We start from the raw sequence: 16030 nt of genomic DNA on the forward strand, positions 1-16030 counted from the left end.
CAACCTGTTTGTAAAGACACCATGCAGATGCGAGTTAAATTGACTAATACTGCGCTAACAAGTGATCGTTTTGGAGTTCTGCTGATAGAGCAAACAGCTGCTATTGCTTCTAGCCCTTTTGCAAGATTTTGGTATTAATAACTGAAACTGAACATTCTAATGTTTATTGATAAACAATAATAATCCAAAAAAAAATAAAAAACAAAAAAGCAAAGAAGGGGAAAAAGGTTATCCGCACAGAACTGCAGGTGCATGAATCAGGCTGAAAAAGCTCAATCCACATTTCAGAGGATTGTATTTTGATGGAAGGAAAGATGACAGCTATTGTGATTGAAAAGGTAAATTCAAAGCATTTTCGGAGAGTGATTAAGGAAGAACATTATTCTATCCATTCAAGAACCTGGATCTGTATATGTTTGGTCATGTGACACCTTGTTCTGGATCATGCTCAAAACATTGCCGACAGTATAATTTCTTATTTAAAAAAACTGGACTTTCCCCTTGATGATTTATAGACGTCATTGGATGTGACACGGCACCGTTACAAATAACAGGGTGGGTGGAAAGGGGGCGTAATTCGAACAATTGAAGAAAAAGTGAAAAGGCCAATGCAGTGGGCAGATTTGTCTCTTGCACTTCAACGAATTACCACTCCGACACTTGGTTCCAGTTTTTTGGATGGAGACACTACAGGGCCAACCAACATTAAAGGACCTATCGTAACAGTAGCTCAATAACTGCGAAAAACTCTCCCTTGGTGAAATTTGCTAGTGTGGAGGTGTGAAATTCCAGATATTGACCGAAGCATATTTGACGCAAGGACCAACAGTATTTACTGGAACATAAGTTCTGCCTGTACAATCAGGAATCTGTCCTATAGATTTATCTCACCGTGAACCTGGCCCACTCCTCACGCAAGATGGCTAACAAATGGCTAACCAGGATTCTAAGATTGTATGTGAGTGTTGAATATCCATCAGAACGAACATAAAATCGTAGTCATTTTATTCTGAAGTCATACATGCCTGTTTGGTTCAATATCAAAAAAAAGCAAGTACTTAACTGATGGACCAGAACACATATTTCAACACTGTAAAATCCTCCTCAAGAATTCCTGCCTGAAAATTGCTTCAAGTAATTGACCCCGACCCGTTATTGAAAAAGGGGAACGCTTACTTTGCCCACCCAGAAAACTTGATGTTGAGTATGATCAGTAGATAAAAAGAACTCAACATAAGAGAATTGGGTTTGAGACGAATCATAAAGGCCAGGAAAACCCCCATCAAAGCACCCAAAAGAAAGTCAATTAAAGCTTTCCATCCACCCAAATTAAATTTTCAAGCCACAGAGTACAGTGAACTGATTGACAGGACTGCCCGGTGACTGCCACCGGATAACATTTGTCACCACCACCATTACTTAAGAAGAATCAGCAACGAAGAAATTCGATGGCAAAAATCTTGACTGGGGACACCGACGCTCAGCTGAATGGAGATTCGACAAATTTCCTTGTCATCACGCAAGCGGTATGAACGATGCATCAAAACTTGTAACCATCGCTTCACCAAAAACGACAAGGAAAGTAGTTGGTTTTGAAGCAATAGAGATGGGCTCATCCGAACTACACTACAGTCAAGAGCAGCTATGCCATGCTTTTGAAAAGCAAATCAGCCTTGCAAACTTCCTAAACAAGAATGATTATGGACCTTGTGATTGAAATATATCCTACAAATCAAAATTCCTTTTTTTGAATTTTCAATAACAATTTTACATGAAAAATGTGTAATGCTATGATTAAGTTGATGCTAATAAACTATGTTTTAAAAGGAATTTGAATTATTAATTTGCAGTCCCCACACTTTAAACCTCAACATATAAATTAAAACAAAACTTTTTATTAAAAAGGCATTGTGAGTAAACTGTCGCAGGACGGCAGTGTTGTAAACTGCGCCTTTTAGCGTAATTATCCGTTATTTTAAAGCTGTTTGCGCTACCGAGTAAACATTGTTTTTTTAACTGTGTGTGGGGGTCATTGTGTATTTCTGTTTTCCTAAGTCAAAATTATGACAGTTTTTTCACTATACGGCCGATTGATTATTTAAAGTTTTTTACACCACGGAGAAAAAATTATAAAAATCCAAGTTTTTTTTCAAAAAACGTAGAGTGGAAAACGAACTAGTTTAATTGCATTGCGCGAAATACCCGTGATATTGAAAAAATAATTTTTTTTCCCAAGTTGCATTTTATTTATGAAGTATATATGCAAGTATTTTCCGCGGTATAGCACTTGAAGTCAAAAAAAATAATTTTTTTTTCAGCCCACCCTAAGTGGACAGTGGACACTCGAGAAAACCACGATTCAGTCGACTATTTGAAAAAAAACGAATTTGAAAGACAAGGTGATCAAGACAATGTAGCAGGACCTTCAATTTACAGCCAGATGAGGATGTGATTATGTGAAGATAGCAAATATGAAAAACTACTAAAAAAGAAAAAATACCAAAAAAAGAAAGAAAGCTGTAAAAGGGGCAACTGAAAAAAAAGAAAAATTCAAGCAAGAAGTAAGAAGAAACATAAAGTTGACCACAACAATCGAAAAATAAAATTTACATGACATAAAAAAAAATAACAGGAAAGTTACTGAGAACGAAACTGAACAAGGACAAAGATGAAATAGACACATCGGATGACACTAGCGAGTGAAGAAAATAAAGAGGAAGAGAATTATTGTGAAAAAAGATGAAGATTAGAATACGATGACGATGAAACGAAGAAGAAAAATTATTCAAGAGGCTCAAATCAGGAAGGAAATGGGGAAAAAATAAAGAGAAGAAAATGAAGAGGACTGCAAGGGAGCATGAATATAAAATTGACAGTTTTTGGTAACAGAAAGGGACATCAAATGGGAAGATTGGTAAGGAAGGCAAAAAACATTCACTTTTTACTGGGCGGTGGCAGGAATAAAAAGATCCAGAAGTTAGTGCAACAATTAAGCAAATATAAAAATCCAGTTGATTATTTTTTGTATTTTCTTGACGATGAATTTGATGGTTGTACCAAACGAATCTTTATCTTTACATGGTATGTGACACTTGTGAAGGAAATCTCTACATATGCCGTACGTTTTCAACAATAAACACTAGTTTTTCTAATTCAACGAAAACTTACATTTTTTATTTTAGCTGCTCAACTAATGATCTTTTATTTTATAGGTTACCCATTTTATATTCACTTTATATTTTACCAGTTCGTATATAGACATTTGTATAGATAAAAACATGTTTAGAAATAGTAGTGTATGTAACTTCATTAGAAACCTTTGATCTAAACAGTAATCTGACGTCCTGGGGCCGGAACTGGCCCGGGATTCTGTGTATGGCCTGGGCCATGAGCTAAGATTCAGTCTCTATAGTGTTAAAAGCATTGTAGAAGAGCTCAGTTTTTGATATATTATGGCTCAAACTAGAAACTGAACGTAAATGTATCAGAAATGATACACACGACCCACTTTGGTAAACATGGGGCGTGTATCATTTTTGATACACATGGCCCCTGACCGTTAATATATGGAAAACCTAATGGTCCCGTGGCTAAATGGATTGTGTCATATGCCCTGGCGCTGAATGTGTTAAAATTCAAAAATCAAATTCTGATAGGTTTCTTTTTATTAAAGAAAGTAAAAAAAGCAAAAAATATATGAGGTAGCTGACACTGTAAAAAGTGGAAAACCAATGTTAGCATGTTTTAATGTATTTATGTGTAGATGTTACATGAATAATTATAGTGATAGAAGGTATATCAACTATGTTTGGATCTTCCTCAACTAAGTTTTGTTATGACTAGTACAGACTAGAAACAATTGAGAGTAGCTGAACCATAGCCACCTAGCACATCTAACTTTAAACATCCGAGGAAAACACCCTACTGTCCCACGACTTGGATGATATTCTGGATCAGATTCAAGTATAATAATACAAAAATTATCAAGTGTGCAAAAATGATACACATGGCCCCTACCAACAAAATTTAGTTGATTGTCACAGTCTGGGCCACGTGTATCATTTTGCACAGACATGAAAAATTAATGTACTGCCAATACTGTTCGTCTGATTTCAAAAAGAATTATAGTACTGTGTTTCTTAAAGCACTATTGATCTTAAATCGCACTTGGCCCCTGACGGTAAAAATGAAAATTTTAACTCGGCCCCTGCCTAAACAGCTTTGTGTATCATAAATGATACACATGGCGCTGAATGTGTTAAAGTAAATATCATTTAGTAAAGAGTTGGTGTGAAATATGGTGGAAACTAAAGATCATGGGACCAACCCAGAAATAAAAAAACCCAATGGATTCTCATTGCCAAGGTTCTGAATTTGTTCCTTTAAATTGTCTAAAATGGTGTTTAGATTAGAATTATTTAAGTTACGAATCCAATTTAAACATTTCCAGTTGTTTAAATTTTCTTTACTCTATTTATTACACTCATACTAGTACATTTTATGATACCATAATTTACACACACCATTACAAAGTTCTGCTGCTGATCGAATCCTGGACCCACAAAAACTCCACAAGGAAATGTTATTGTTTTAAAAAAATTTTGCAGTGATAAGTTCAATAGTTTAATAATAAATATATAGTTAAAGGAGAGTTAATTAATTAACTGTTATTATTCAATTATTCACATATGGCAAATATATGATTCTCAATAATATAGTGATTGTAATAATTACTGTGTTTTTATCTATACTCCGCAAATAGTATTGCTGGTAAAAACGTCGTCTCAGTTTGAACTCAGTCCTGGGAAGGAGCCGTATAGTAACAGTTGTCAGTGACCTTGACTATTAAGCCATTCAGGATGGTAAGATAACAGCTGCAGTTTGTGTAAAGTTAAAGCTGCTTGGCATTATTCTGGTAATAATCTAGTGTGCCTGTTCCTGTTTCCAAGTTACTGCATGAATCAGACTAGTGTTTCAATTTCTGTTCAGCCAATAATTAATCAATAAATATTAATTGACCCTTAGAGTACCGGAGCATCGCTATTTGCGATCCTGCATTAAATGCAAGAAGTGCCAGAATCGCTATTTGCAACTTCTGCAGTAACGCTTATATTTTATATAGTATTTATCTAAATTGGCTCAATGACTATACATAATACATATGCATTCCAAAGGCTTCAAGGTAACTTTTGATGTAGGTTTTGTTGCATTCTGGTTAGATTCCGATTTTTATGGCGGTTGTAAAGTGAACGCGTCAGTCGAGTTTAGAATCGACCGCTATGCGGAAGAGCCGTCACATGTTTTGTTTGCGCTGGTATTTATTTCACAAATGATTGTAATTATTGAAAGTTTTTAAGTGTAAATGGGTTTGTAGTGTTAGTATCTTCAAATTATTTTGTTTGTGTATGTTGTTCTAGTCTGTGTGTAAGTAGAACAATGACTTGACCGTGAGTTTCGGTGATTGTAAGCATCTAGTACTTTACTAAATACATTTGTATAGTTGTTATGTTTTTTGTCTTTGTAAACAATGAGTTGTAAAAACATTGCTGACAATGAAGACCTAGTATTACAGGCATTAGATTTAAGCATTAGGAGTGTAGACAATACACAGAGTGTTAGGTTAGGTTAGAAAATTTCTAGTTTTGTAGTGGTTCATATTTTCATATTTATTTTCCAAACTTTATTTATAAGTATAAAAAAAAATTTTATATGTCTTTTTGTAAAGAAGTAAATGGAGTATAAGATAGAATAACTAAAAGTGAAAAAATAAAATATTTCAATAACACTGAGTTGTGTCAAAATAAAAACAAAATGTTTTTGCTCATAAAGTTTTTGTTAATGTTTTTTTTTTATTGGTATAAAAACGTTAAATGAGTGATCAATGTATTATATTTGTAAAGAAAATATATTTGTCTATAAAAAAAACAAAAACCCAGGACATTATACCAATAAATACTTTTGTTATGAATTTTTAACCAGACCCCTGCAAAATCAGGCATTTTCACTCGGCATTTTATGCATACCATACAGCAAAACGCCACGGCACTGAAAAGGGTTTTAGACAATTTTTAATTTTGCTAATTTCACACTGCTAATCTACAATAATCAGTATGGTATCACCTGCTTATAGTACAGATAGAAAAGGTGTATTTACACTAAGATTAAGAATAGAAATGGTTCTAATACAGATCCTTGCGGGACGCTAGCTATGACATTGAAATATCCTGATTGAAAATTATTGACTTTAACAACTTGCTTTCTATTGGTTAGGTAAGTTTCTAACAAATTCAACTGCACATTCTTAATGCCACAATAGTTAAGTTTTCTACTTAATATGCTATGGGACACATTGTCAAAAGCTTTGCTTAAGTCAATCAAACTAGAACCTATAGCTACTGTAATTTGTCTTCAAAGCCTATTAAAATTACATCAACCATGTTTCCACAGCCATTGCAGTGGAGAGTTTTGGCATGCAACCATATTGATGGTCATATAGTAATGGATTATTTACAAAAAATTATGCAATTAAGACAACAAACAAGATTCAATTATTTTATTACAAACGGGCAAATTGCAATGGGTCGGTAATTCTCTGTTAGATTTCTGTTACCTTTTTTAAAAACTAGGTTGACTTTAGCCTTAATTATCGAGTAATGGTGGATAATCATCAGAATTTGCATTGTTCCAAACCAACATTGTACTACAAATAACTGTATCATTCAATAAACTATAAACATTTTCACAACCTATGGAGTTTTCTGAATATTTGCAACCTTTATGGTGAAACAAAAAATTTAATAATCTGAAATCAGTTTAGTCTCAATTAATTAGCAACAGAAAGATTTACCTTCACAAAAAATATTATTATGACTAAATATGAGTTTAGCTACTACATTATAATTACCACTGCAAAAGCTGATTGGTGACTAGCCCTGAACTGTCAATGAAGGTACGGTAGGTCAAAAGGAAGTCTTCAACATATGTTGGGTCTATTACTGAGTTCTCCTCCACCAGTTGCAGCATCAGCTTCTCAGGGGTTGCCTGCCAGATACATAATGAACACATTATACTGCAAATACCACTAATACAATAATTATTTCTTAATCTATAATAGTGCATGTTAGAGTTTTGAGCCGGTTCAATACCTATATCTCCCCGGCTCATGTGTGTTTTATATAGTGTATGTGTGTGTGGTTTATTGGCTGCAGAGCCCACTGACCTTTTGAAGGCGTTTGGCCTTTCCGGTAGAGTGGTAGAGACTCCGAGCCGTGGTGTACAAGTTAGGAGTAGCTCCAGTTTAATATTTTGTTTAATTAAGTGTTTGTTAGTTTTGCTGAGCTGTTCTCCTTCTGACATGTGCGGCTAAGTTTACGGCCCCTCACTGATGAGGTCCAGGAGATGAGTTGATTTTCTGCTGTCATCTCTCCATCATGCGTGGTCGCAGAGAACCTTCGCTTTTGCGCTCTGCTGAAGGACGGCCACCATGATGGACATTTCTACTAGTCAACATCTGTGATACCCTGATCATATTCTTTATTTATTTGTTATTGTTATTGTTGCCATTTATATACAGTAGAACTCCGATTATCCGAATTAATTGGGGATCAGGCTGATTCGGATATGCAAAAATTCGGATAGTTGGATTTAGCATGGAAATTATGCAAAAAAGGAGTATTTTACATTAAATAAACAAAAGTGCATTGAAAACGTTGTTATTTTAATACTATAGAGTACAGAAATAAACATGAGCAATAAAAATGCAGTACAGCAATACAGATTAACGAAAAGTACTAGTACATAAACTAAATGACAAATGAAAAATTAAGTGATGAAATGTGCAATAGGCTACATACAGTACATATTTGTCCTTCCTGGCGCGCCGGGCTCCTGCCCCTGTCTACGTCATGGCACGTTTCGTCGGGCGGGGCGCCGTCACTGTTATTTGACGACTTTCAAATTTTACATAATTTCACCGAATCGTGATTCGGATAATTGGGGATTCGGATAATAGGGGTTCGGATAATCGGAGTTCTACTGTAGTTTATATTTTGTTATTTAATTTTAAGTTAGTTTTAGATATTATTTAGTTATTTCTTGGATTTCATTAGGAGCCCGCCCTTAGCCGAAGGATACCGGGTGGAATTGGCATTTCTTGTTTCAAATTATGGCGTTTCTAATTTTTGTATGCAGGTGCACCTGACAAGGATTGTTTGAGGTATACTACTGCAGGCACTTTTTATTTTTTTTTTATTTTTTTTTTATTTTTTTTTTTTATTTATAGTATATATATATATATTTTTATATTGACTGGATAGGCCTATGCTGTGTCTTAGTAAATGAACCTGAGTATACTGACCACGGTGTTCTTTTTTACCTAGTTTTGTTTTGATCCGGCATCCCGTTCGCCACCATGGGCGCGCGCTTCCCTGATGGTTTGCTGTGGGTGTGCGAGCGGCGATGTACGGTTTCAATGGTAGCAGAGCGTGGTTAGCTGCTCTCTCAGCTGTCTCTCAGTTCTGGTTTTGTTTGTTGGTGTAGGTTAGTGTTAGGTAGGGGGAGGTTAGAGTACACAACTTTTTTTTCATTAGGAGCTCGCCCTAGCACAGGATACCGGGTGGAATTGGTTTAGTGTCTTGCTTCCTGCAGACTTACCCTTTGCAGGGAGCAAGGGACTCTAAATTGCTTAACCGCTAAATGTATCTAACTGTACTCTACTTCTCCCCTATCAATGTGTTGTTTTGTTATATTTATTGCTTCTGTGTTTGTAGGTTGTGGTTAGTGTATATTTGTGGCAGGGTATCCTTCTATTAGGTAGCAGGTATTAAGTTCTTCACTTGGACCTCGTCAGTGTAAGCCTTTTGTGAGTTGAGTCCACTTAGGTTACTAAGTAATTGTAGCGTACGCTTTGTTGTTTATTGTTGTATTTATTTGTCTTAATTGTTTGGTATGGCGTTTTCCCTGGTGCCTGAACATCTACGCAAGCCCGAGTTGGTTTTTGAGGTCCTGGCGAGAGGACAGAAGCCCGAGGGAGATGTGAGGGCATTAAGAGCTCAATTACGGGCTTGTATAGCGTTGGACCGCAGCTGGAATGCAGAGTTCCAAATTAACACAGAATTTGAGTTTTGTAAAACCCGAATGGAGGAATTAGAAGACGATATTAATTTTGAGTCACTTCCCATGTCCGGGTCAGCAAAGGCTAGATTGGCATCTCAGCTTTTACATTGGCGTGACAGAATAGTTTTACTTATGTCAGCTCCTAGTTTAGACTCTGATATTAAAAGTTGGGCTTTTTCGGCCAGTAACAAATTAAAACAAGCCTTAGATGGTTTGAGTGAGGTGCGCTCGGTGAAAGAGAAGGGGGTACTATTTACCGCTGTCACTCCAACGGAGGTTCCCACTACCATTACTTTTGCTAACCATCCACCGGCTCTTTCTTTCGAGCCTCCCAGAGTTACTATGTCTCCGATGGGTAGTGGCCCTCCTGAAGCGGCTGGTGAGGCATCATCTATAGTTGTGCCTTCCTTTTCTAGCTTTGGCAAACTGCCCCATCCTTTGGGGAGTGTTTTACAACACTTCCCCAGAGTTGATGGGCTTGACACTAATTTACTTATCCATTTCCTTCTGGAAGTTTTTAAGCTAAGAGAATTTCCTGGTATGACAGATGCCATGCTTATGCAGATTTTAGCGCAGTTTTCCTTAAGGCCGCTTTTTGATCGCCTTCTAGACTGCCTTAAGAGAGGTGCCAACTTTGACCAGTTCCACGCCGAGATCTTGGAGTTCTTTGTACCTGCTCGGGTTAGGGAGCGCTTGCGGGTGGAACACGTTTATCGTCCTCAGGCACCAGACGAGACGTTGAGCCATTTTGTCGGGGAGATACGGGATGTAGCCCGGGTGTTGCGCTTGAGCTTGAGCGAAACGGAGTTGGTGAGCCTTATTTTGGAGGGCATTAAACCTGAAGAACGCTCCCGTTTGATTTTTTGTAGCCGTCCCGCATCTTTTGCGGATTTGGACCGCCTCTCCATCATCTCTAGAGGGGTTCAGGATGCGGATGATCAAAGGGAGGCCATGTCGAGGCATCTTCCTCACTTGCCTCCGGGGCCGGTCCATGCTCCGGTGCAGTCTGAGCCAGCAGCTGCTCCTTCCCGTAGGCAGCCTCCTACCTGTTATGGCTGCAAGCAAGTGGGACATATTAGACCGTTTTGTCCACTTAATAAAAAAAACTAGTAAGCTTGCGGACGAGTAAGCCCGACTCGTGCCGTAAAGGTAATTTTGAGGGCAAATATGTACCTGATTTTGATGGTAAAAGGGTAGCTGGTTTAATACAGAACAGAAAGAAAACAGAAAGAAATAGACTTGGGGACAGTTATCATCGTTGGCCGAGAGGGGAGGTTGCTGCTCTGGCTGCGCAGGGAGTAAGGGCTGCCCGCTCAACCTGCCCACAACTGGATGTACTTGTGGGGAATGTGGTGCAGAAGGCCCTGGTTGATTCTGGGTCAGCACGCAGCCTGATTTCTTTGTCGTTTTTTGAAGATCTAAAATCCTCTGGGCTAATACGGCAGGTTGAGCCTAGTTCACTTATCTGCTGGACTGCTTCACGCACACCTTTACCTATTATCTGTAGTGCCCAGATTCACATCAAAATTAATTATTTCTCTTGGGATTGGAGCTTTTTGGTGGCTAAGGACCTGACTTTTCCTTTCATCTTGGGAGCAGATTTTATCGGAAAAACTGGCATGATTTTGGATTTGGCCTCCAGTCATGTTTTCTTTGCTTTCGCCAGGCGGGTGCTCGTTCCCTTTTCAGATGTCGAGTCTCGTGGGACTGCTGCCTTAGAGATGGAAGATAAGAGCTTGACTCCTCCTGACCAACTAGGACATCTTACGCCGAAAGAGGCTGAGGACATAAGGCAGATTTGTTCCAGTTTTCCTGAAGTCCTAACTGACAAACTGGGCACGACCAATCTCTTGGAATACGAGATTCGTCTTACAGACACCCGTCCTGTACGTTCCCATCCATATAAGCTTGCTCCGCCCAAGATGGAAATTCTGAGAAATATGATTGATGATTTACTTAAGAGTGGGGTAATCGAGCCGTCTTGCTCAAATTTTTCCAGTCCAGCGTTTCTAGTGCCGAAACCTAATGGGAAGTCCAGATTGGTCCTGGATTATCGAAAGCTCAATGCTCAGATAGAAATTGACTCCGTGCCTCTCCCCGATTTGCATTCTGCTTTCGACTGGTTTGGTAAGGCCAAGTATTTCTCCATTTTTGATCTTAATCAGGCATATCATCAGATTCCTCTAAAACACGAGTCTCGACCTCTCACTGCCTTTTGTGTGCCTTGGAATTTGTACCAGTTCACCCGAGTGCCAATGGGCTTGGCTGTGGGGGCCCAAACACTCACCAGACTCCTGGATTCTATCTTTCATGATGTCAAATTTAAGTTCGTGTTCAACTATCTGGATGACCTGCTTGTGTACAGTGAGAGTTATGAGGAGCACTTGACTCATCTAGAGGAAGTTCTAACTAGGCTGCGAGAGTCTGGCCTTACCGTCAATCCTGAAAAGGTGAGTTTTGCTCAGCCTGAAATATCGTTTCTGGGTCATCTTGTCTCTTCTCGAGGTGTTTGTATTGATCCAGAGAGAACCCAGGCAATCAGGGAGTTTCCTCCTCCTAAGGATGCCAAGGGGATTGCCCGTTTTGTGGGAATGATAAATTTTTATCGTCGTTTCATCCCCAATGTTGCTGAAGTGGCGGCCCCTCTGAACTCTCTTAGGAAAAAGGGTGCCAAGTTTGAGTGGGGTGAAGCGCAACAGACTGCTTTTGAGCAGCTGAAAGAGGCAGTGATGCAGCCTCCAGTCTTGGCTATGCCTGATTTCAGTCATAAGTTCGTCTTGCAAACTGATGCTTCCTCCTTAGCCGTTGCTGCTGTTTTATCGCAAGAAGTAGATGGTATCCGGCAGCCCATAGCTAATGCTTCACGCACGTTAACCCCTTGTGAGAAGAAGAGTTGTTCTGTTTATGAGCTGGAATGTTTGGCTGTCGTGTTTGGAATTAATAAGTTCAGGCGTTACCTAGAACATAAAGAATTTTTGTTGGAAACCGACAACCAGGCACTTTCTTGGCTCCTTGCCCACCCCCGTCAGCTCGGGAAGATTTGCTCCCAGATTGGTCGCTGGGTAGTCCAAATTTCTGCCCTTAAGTTCACAGTGCAGCACGTGCGAGGCACCCAAAATATCATAGCGGACACTCTGTCACGCATGTATCACTTACCCAACGACCACCAGAATTTATCAGAGCCGCCATGTTGTGGCGTGCTCCTAGACTTTCCTCTGGCATTTTCGGACATTGTTCCACACCAACTTAAGGATCCCGAGCTGACTGCTATCATCAATGAGCTTAAAAACGGAGGTGCCCACCCTCCTTATTTTCTGTACCGAGGTGCTCTATGCTGCCGTGACAAGCAGCGGAGAAAACCTAAGTTAGTGCTGCCAAGCTTTCTTGTACCGATGGTCTTTCAGTATTTTCATTCTTCTCCTGTGGGCGGACATCTAGGAATTCATAAGACCATCGCGAAGATTAGGGATCAGTTCATCTGGAAAGGTATGGACCGGGATATTGCAGCTCGAGTACGTTCTTGTGAACTGTGCTCGCTAAGCAAACCCGCTCAAAATACCAAGTTGGGTCTTTTGTCATCTGAGGTGGCGGAAAAACCTTTGGAGAAGGTTTTCATTGACTATGTTGGGCCTCTCCCGCGTAGCAAGTCCGGAAATAAGTTCCTACTTGTTTGTGTGGATGCCTTCTCCAAGTTTGTTTGGTTGTTCCCATTGCGGAGTGCTACCGCGCAGCTCACGGTGCAAGCACTTCGTAACCATTTTTTTCAACACTTTGGAATCCCCGCCACCTTAGTTTCCGATAATGGTTCACAGTTTGTCTCCAATATCTTTAAAAGAATGTGCTTTGGGCACGGAATCCGCCATGTGACTGCTTCCCCTTTCTATCCTCAGCCTTCTCACGCCGAACGGTTTAATCGCAATCTTCGATCTGCTCTCATTGCCTTTCATGCGGAAAATCAGACCACCTGGGATCAACAACTACCTTGGATCCAATTTGCCTTTAATACGGCCCAGCATGAAAGTCACAAGGCGGTACCTTTCGAGTTATTATTTGGCTTTCCGCCAAACAACCCTTTGGCGAACCTTTGGAAAATTAGCGATCTTCTGCCACCTCCTGGTACTCCCAATGTGAAAGCCACTTGGGAGGCAGCCAGGCGGAATCTCATTCGGGCTAGGGAGTTAGTAAGGAGGAAGTACAACCGAGGTCGTATTGCCAATCCCTTCCAGGTGGGGGATCTAGTTTACTGCAAGGCTCACCCAGTCAGTTCGGCTGTGGATAAAAGAGCTGCTAAACTTTGCTACAGGTGGACTGGTCCCCACCGCATCTTGAAGTTTCTGACTCCGGTGACTGCCCGACTGGGAGATCCTCAGTCCGGGAAGATTTTCAGGAAGGCGCACATATCCCATCTGAAGCCTTGCCGGAGTCATCCGTGATTTCTCTTTAGTCTGTGCGGGAGGGTTTTAGGTCCAGAGGCCTGATCACCTCTGCTCTTTCTTCCTGATCAAGGTTCCTGTTTTCTTCTTTGTACCCACGCAACTCTTGGAGTGATTTCTTGCCTCCAACTGGATTTTCTTGGTTTTCCCTTCTGCAGACTTCAGGGTTTCCGGTTTATAATTCTTCAACCATTGGGGGGGAGAGGCATTTCGTTTGGTTCTTCATTTTGAAGAAATTAACAGAGGGGAGTTCCTCCTTTTGGGGGGGGGAGTCTGAGCCGGTTCAATACCTATATCTCCCCGGCTCATGTGTGTTTTATATAGTGTATGTGTGTGTGGTTTATTGGCTGCAGAGCCCACTGACCTTTTGAAGGCGTTTGGCCTTTCCGGTAGAGTGGTAGAGACTCCGAGCCGTGGTGTACAAGTTAGGAGTAGCTCCAGTTTAATATTTTGTTTAATTAAGTGTTTGTTAGTTTTGCTGAGCTGTTCTCCTTCTGACATGTGCGGCTAAGTTTACGGCCCCTCACTGATGAGGTCCAGGAGATGAGTTGATTTTCTGCTGTCATCTCTCCATCATGCGTGGTCGCAGAGAACCTTCGCTTTTGCGCTCTGCTGAAGGACGGCCACCATGATGGACATTTCTACTAGTCAACATCTGTGATACCCTGATCATATTCTTTATTTATTTGTTATTGTTATTGTTGCCATTTATATAGTTTATATTTTGTTATTTAATTTTAAGTTAGTTTTAGATATTATTTAGTTATTTCTTGGATTTCATTAGGAGCCCGCCCTTAGCCGAAGGATACCGGGTGGAATTGGCATTTCTTGTTTCAAATTATGGCGTTTCTAATTTTTGTATGCAGGTGCACCTGACAAGGATTGTTTGAGGTATACTACTGCAGGCACTTTTTATTTTTTTTTTATTTTTTTTGGATAGGCCTATGCTGTGTCTTAGTAAATGAACCTGAGTATACTGACCACGGTGTTCTTTTTTACCTAGTTTTGTTTTGATCCGGCATCCCCGTTCGCCACCATGGGCGCGCGCTTCCCTGATGGTTTGCTGTGGGTGTGCGAGCGGCGATGTACGGTTTCAGTTTAATCTATAGGTGTTTGATAAATCAATACCCATCTTATATTTTATAAACATTTTATTTTTTAAGGTGAAAATTGTGATGGGCATAAAAAGAAAGCTAAATCATACGCTCCTTTTCTATAAATTATTCAACTGCAGTTTAACATGTACTCCAGTGTTGCCAACACATTCCTCCATCTGCTACCGGACTTCTACCACTGAGGCTTCCAGCATGTGCTGGGATGTTTGTTAACACCTCCTATACTCCTCAAGGTTTTCATAAGGTTTACCTCTGCCTACCAATTTTTTTTCAAAACATCTGTTTAGCCATCTTCTGGCATCGCCATGGTAGATTATTTTTGACTAATAGTATACAGCTGTCACAAAATTGGGTACTGACTTATCAAACAGTCAAAACGTCCCAAAAAGTATCTTTATTACAACTAATCGAAAGAATAATATTCAATTTACTAATTTATATTTAACCGAGGTACTGGTGACGATCACTACAGTGACAGTCAAATATCCCAGCGAAAAACCACTTTATATAAAGTAATTATAATGCTTTTTGACAAAAGTAATGATAGTATTCGATAGCGAATAAATCGTTTTATAGATTAATATGAAGTTCGGTATTTTTCAATGTTTGATACAAGACGGAGAGAAGAATATTGTATTTCATTTTCATTCTTGTCATTGCTTTGCTGTTGATTATATATTAGTTAGTTTGTTTGTTTACATTTCTTGTTGCAAGTATGTAATATTATTTGAAGTTATCATATAGTAAAGCAGTATAAATAAGTTTTAAAAAGTGTTTCTCTTTCACCAGAGTGATGTAGTGAAACAAATAACTAGTGTTTTGTTTTAAAATGACCTCAGTTTTATAATCTATGTAGGCCTAGGTTAGGAGGAGTGTCAAATTTCTATTTTAGCAAGTTTTATTTATTTTATATGTTGAATTTTACCAACATTATATGCATTTGAAATGGATAGGAACTGTTTAGATCGATCTAGTAATATAAAAGAGTTGTTAGGAAAGAACCAGTAGACCATGGCAGCAGCAGTGAATCTGATTCAATCATTGTACATTTTTATAAATTAATTTTTATAACTGTTAGGGATATGTGTTAACAATACAGTATGTGTTTAGTGGATAAATAAAATCTAATATTTTTCAAAATGAGAAGAAAATTTAAACATTTCTTCTAACTTTGAAGATATAAAGTTTGACATGTAAGGAAATTAATGCTTTCCAAAATCATACATATGATAGTTTTGCTACATAATGTTTGCAATAAGTAAATGATAAAAATTATTACAAGTTTATATTCTTAGGTGAACTTTTCTTTAATATTTGAAAACACAAAGTTCAAAATTTGAACTATAGAAATATTCAAGTTTGCAATAT

General features: G+C 38.9%; 1 protein-coding gene across 6 annotated transcripts in view; it reads right to left on the reverse strand.

Annotated features, from left to right (window-relative positions):
- The window catches only part of LOC124359397 (rap guanine nucleotide exchange factor 2), a 483874-nt gene that overhangs the window by 36584 nt on the left and 431260 nt on the right, over nucleotides 1-16030 (reverse strand). For all 6 annotated transcript variants that reach the window (XM_046812105.1, XM_046812108.1, XM_046812104.1 and 3 more), the window contains one exon: nucleotides 6905-7041. In XM_046812105.1, the coding sequence (XP_046668061.1) occupies nucleotides 6905-7041 (137 nt within the window). The remainder of the gene's footprint in view (nucleotides 1-6904; nucleotides 7042-16030) is intronic.

The sequence above is a fragment of the Homalodisca vitripennis genome, chromosome 4, assembly GCF_021130785.1.
Source record: "Homalodisca vitripennis isolate AUS2020 chromosome 4, UT_GWSS_2.1, whole genome shotgun sequence".
Lineage (NCBI taxonomy): Eukaryota > Metazoa > Arthropoda > Insecta > Hemiptera > Cicadellidae > Homalodisca > Homalodisca vitripennis.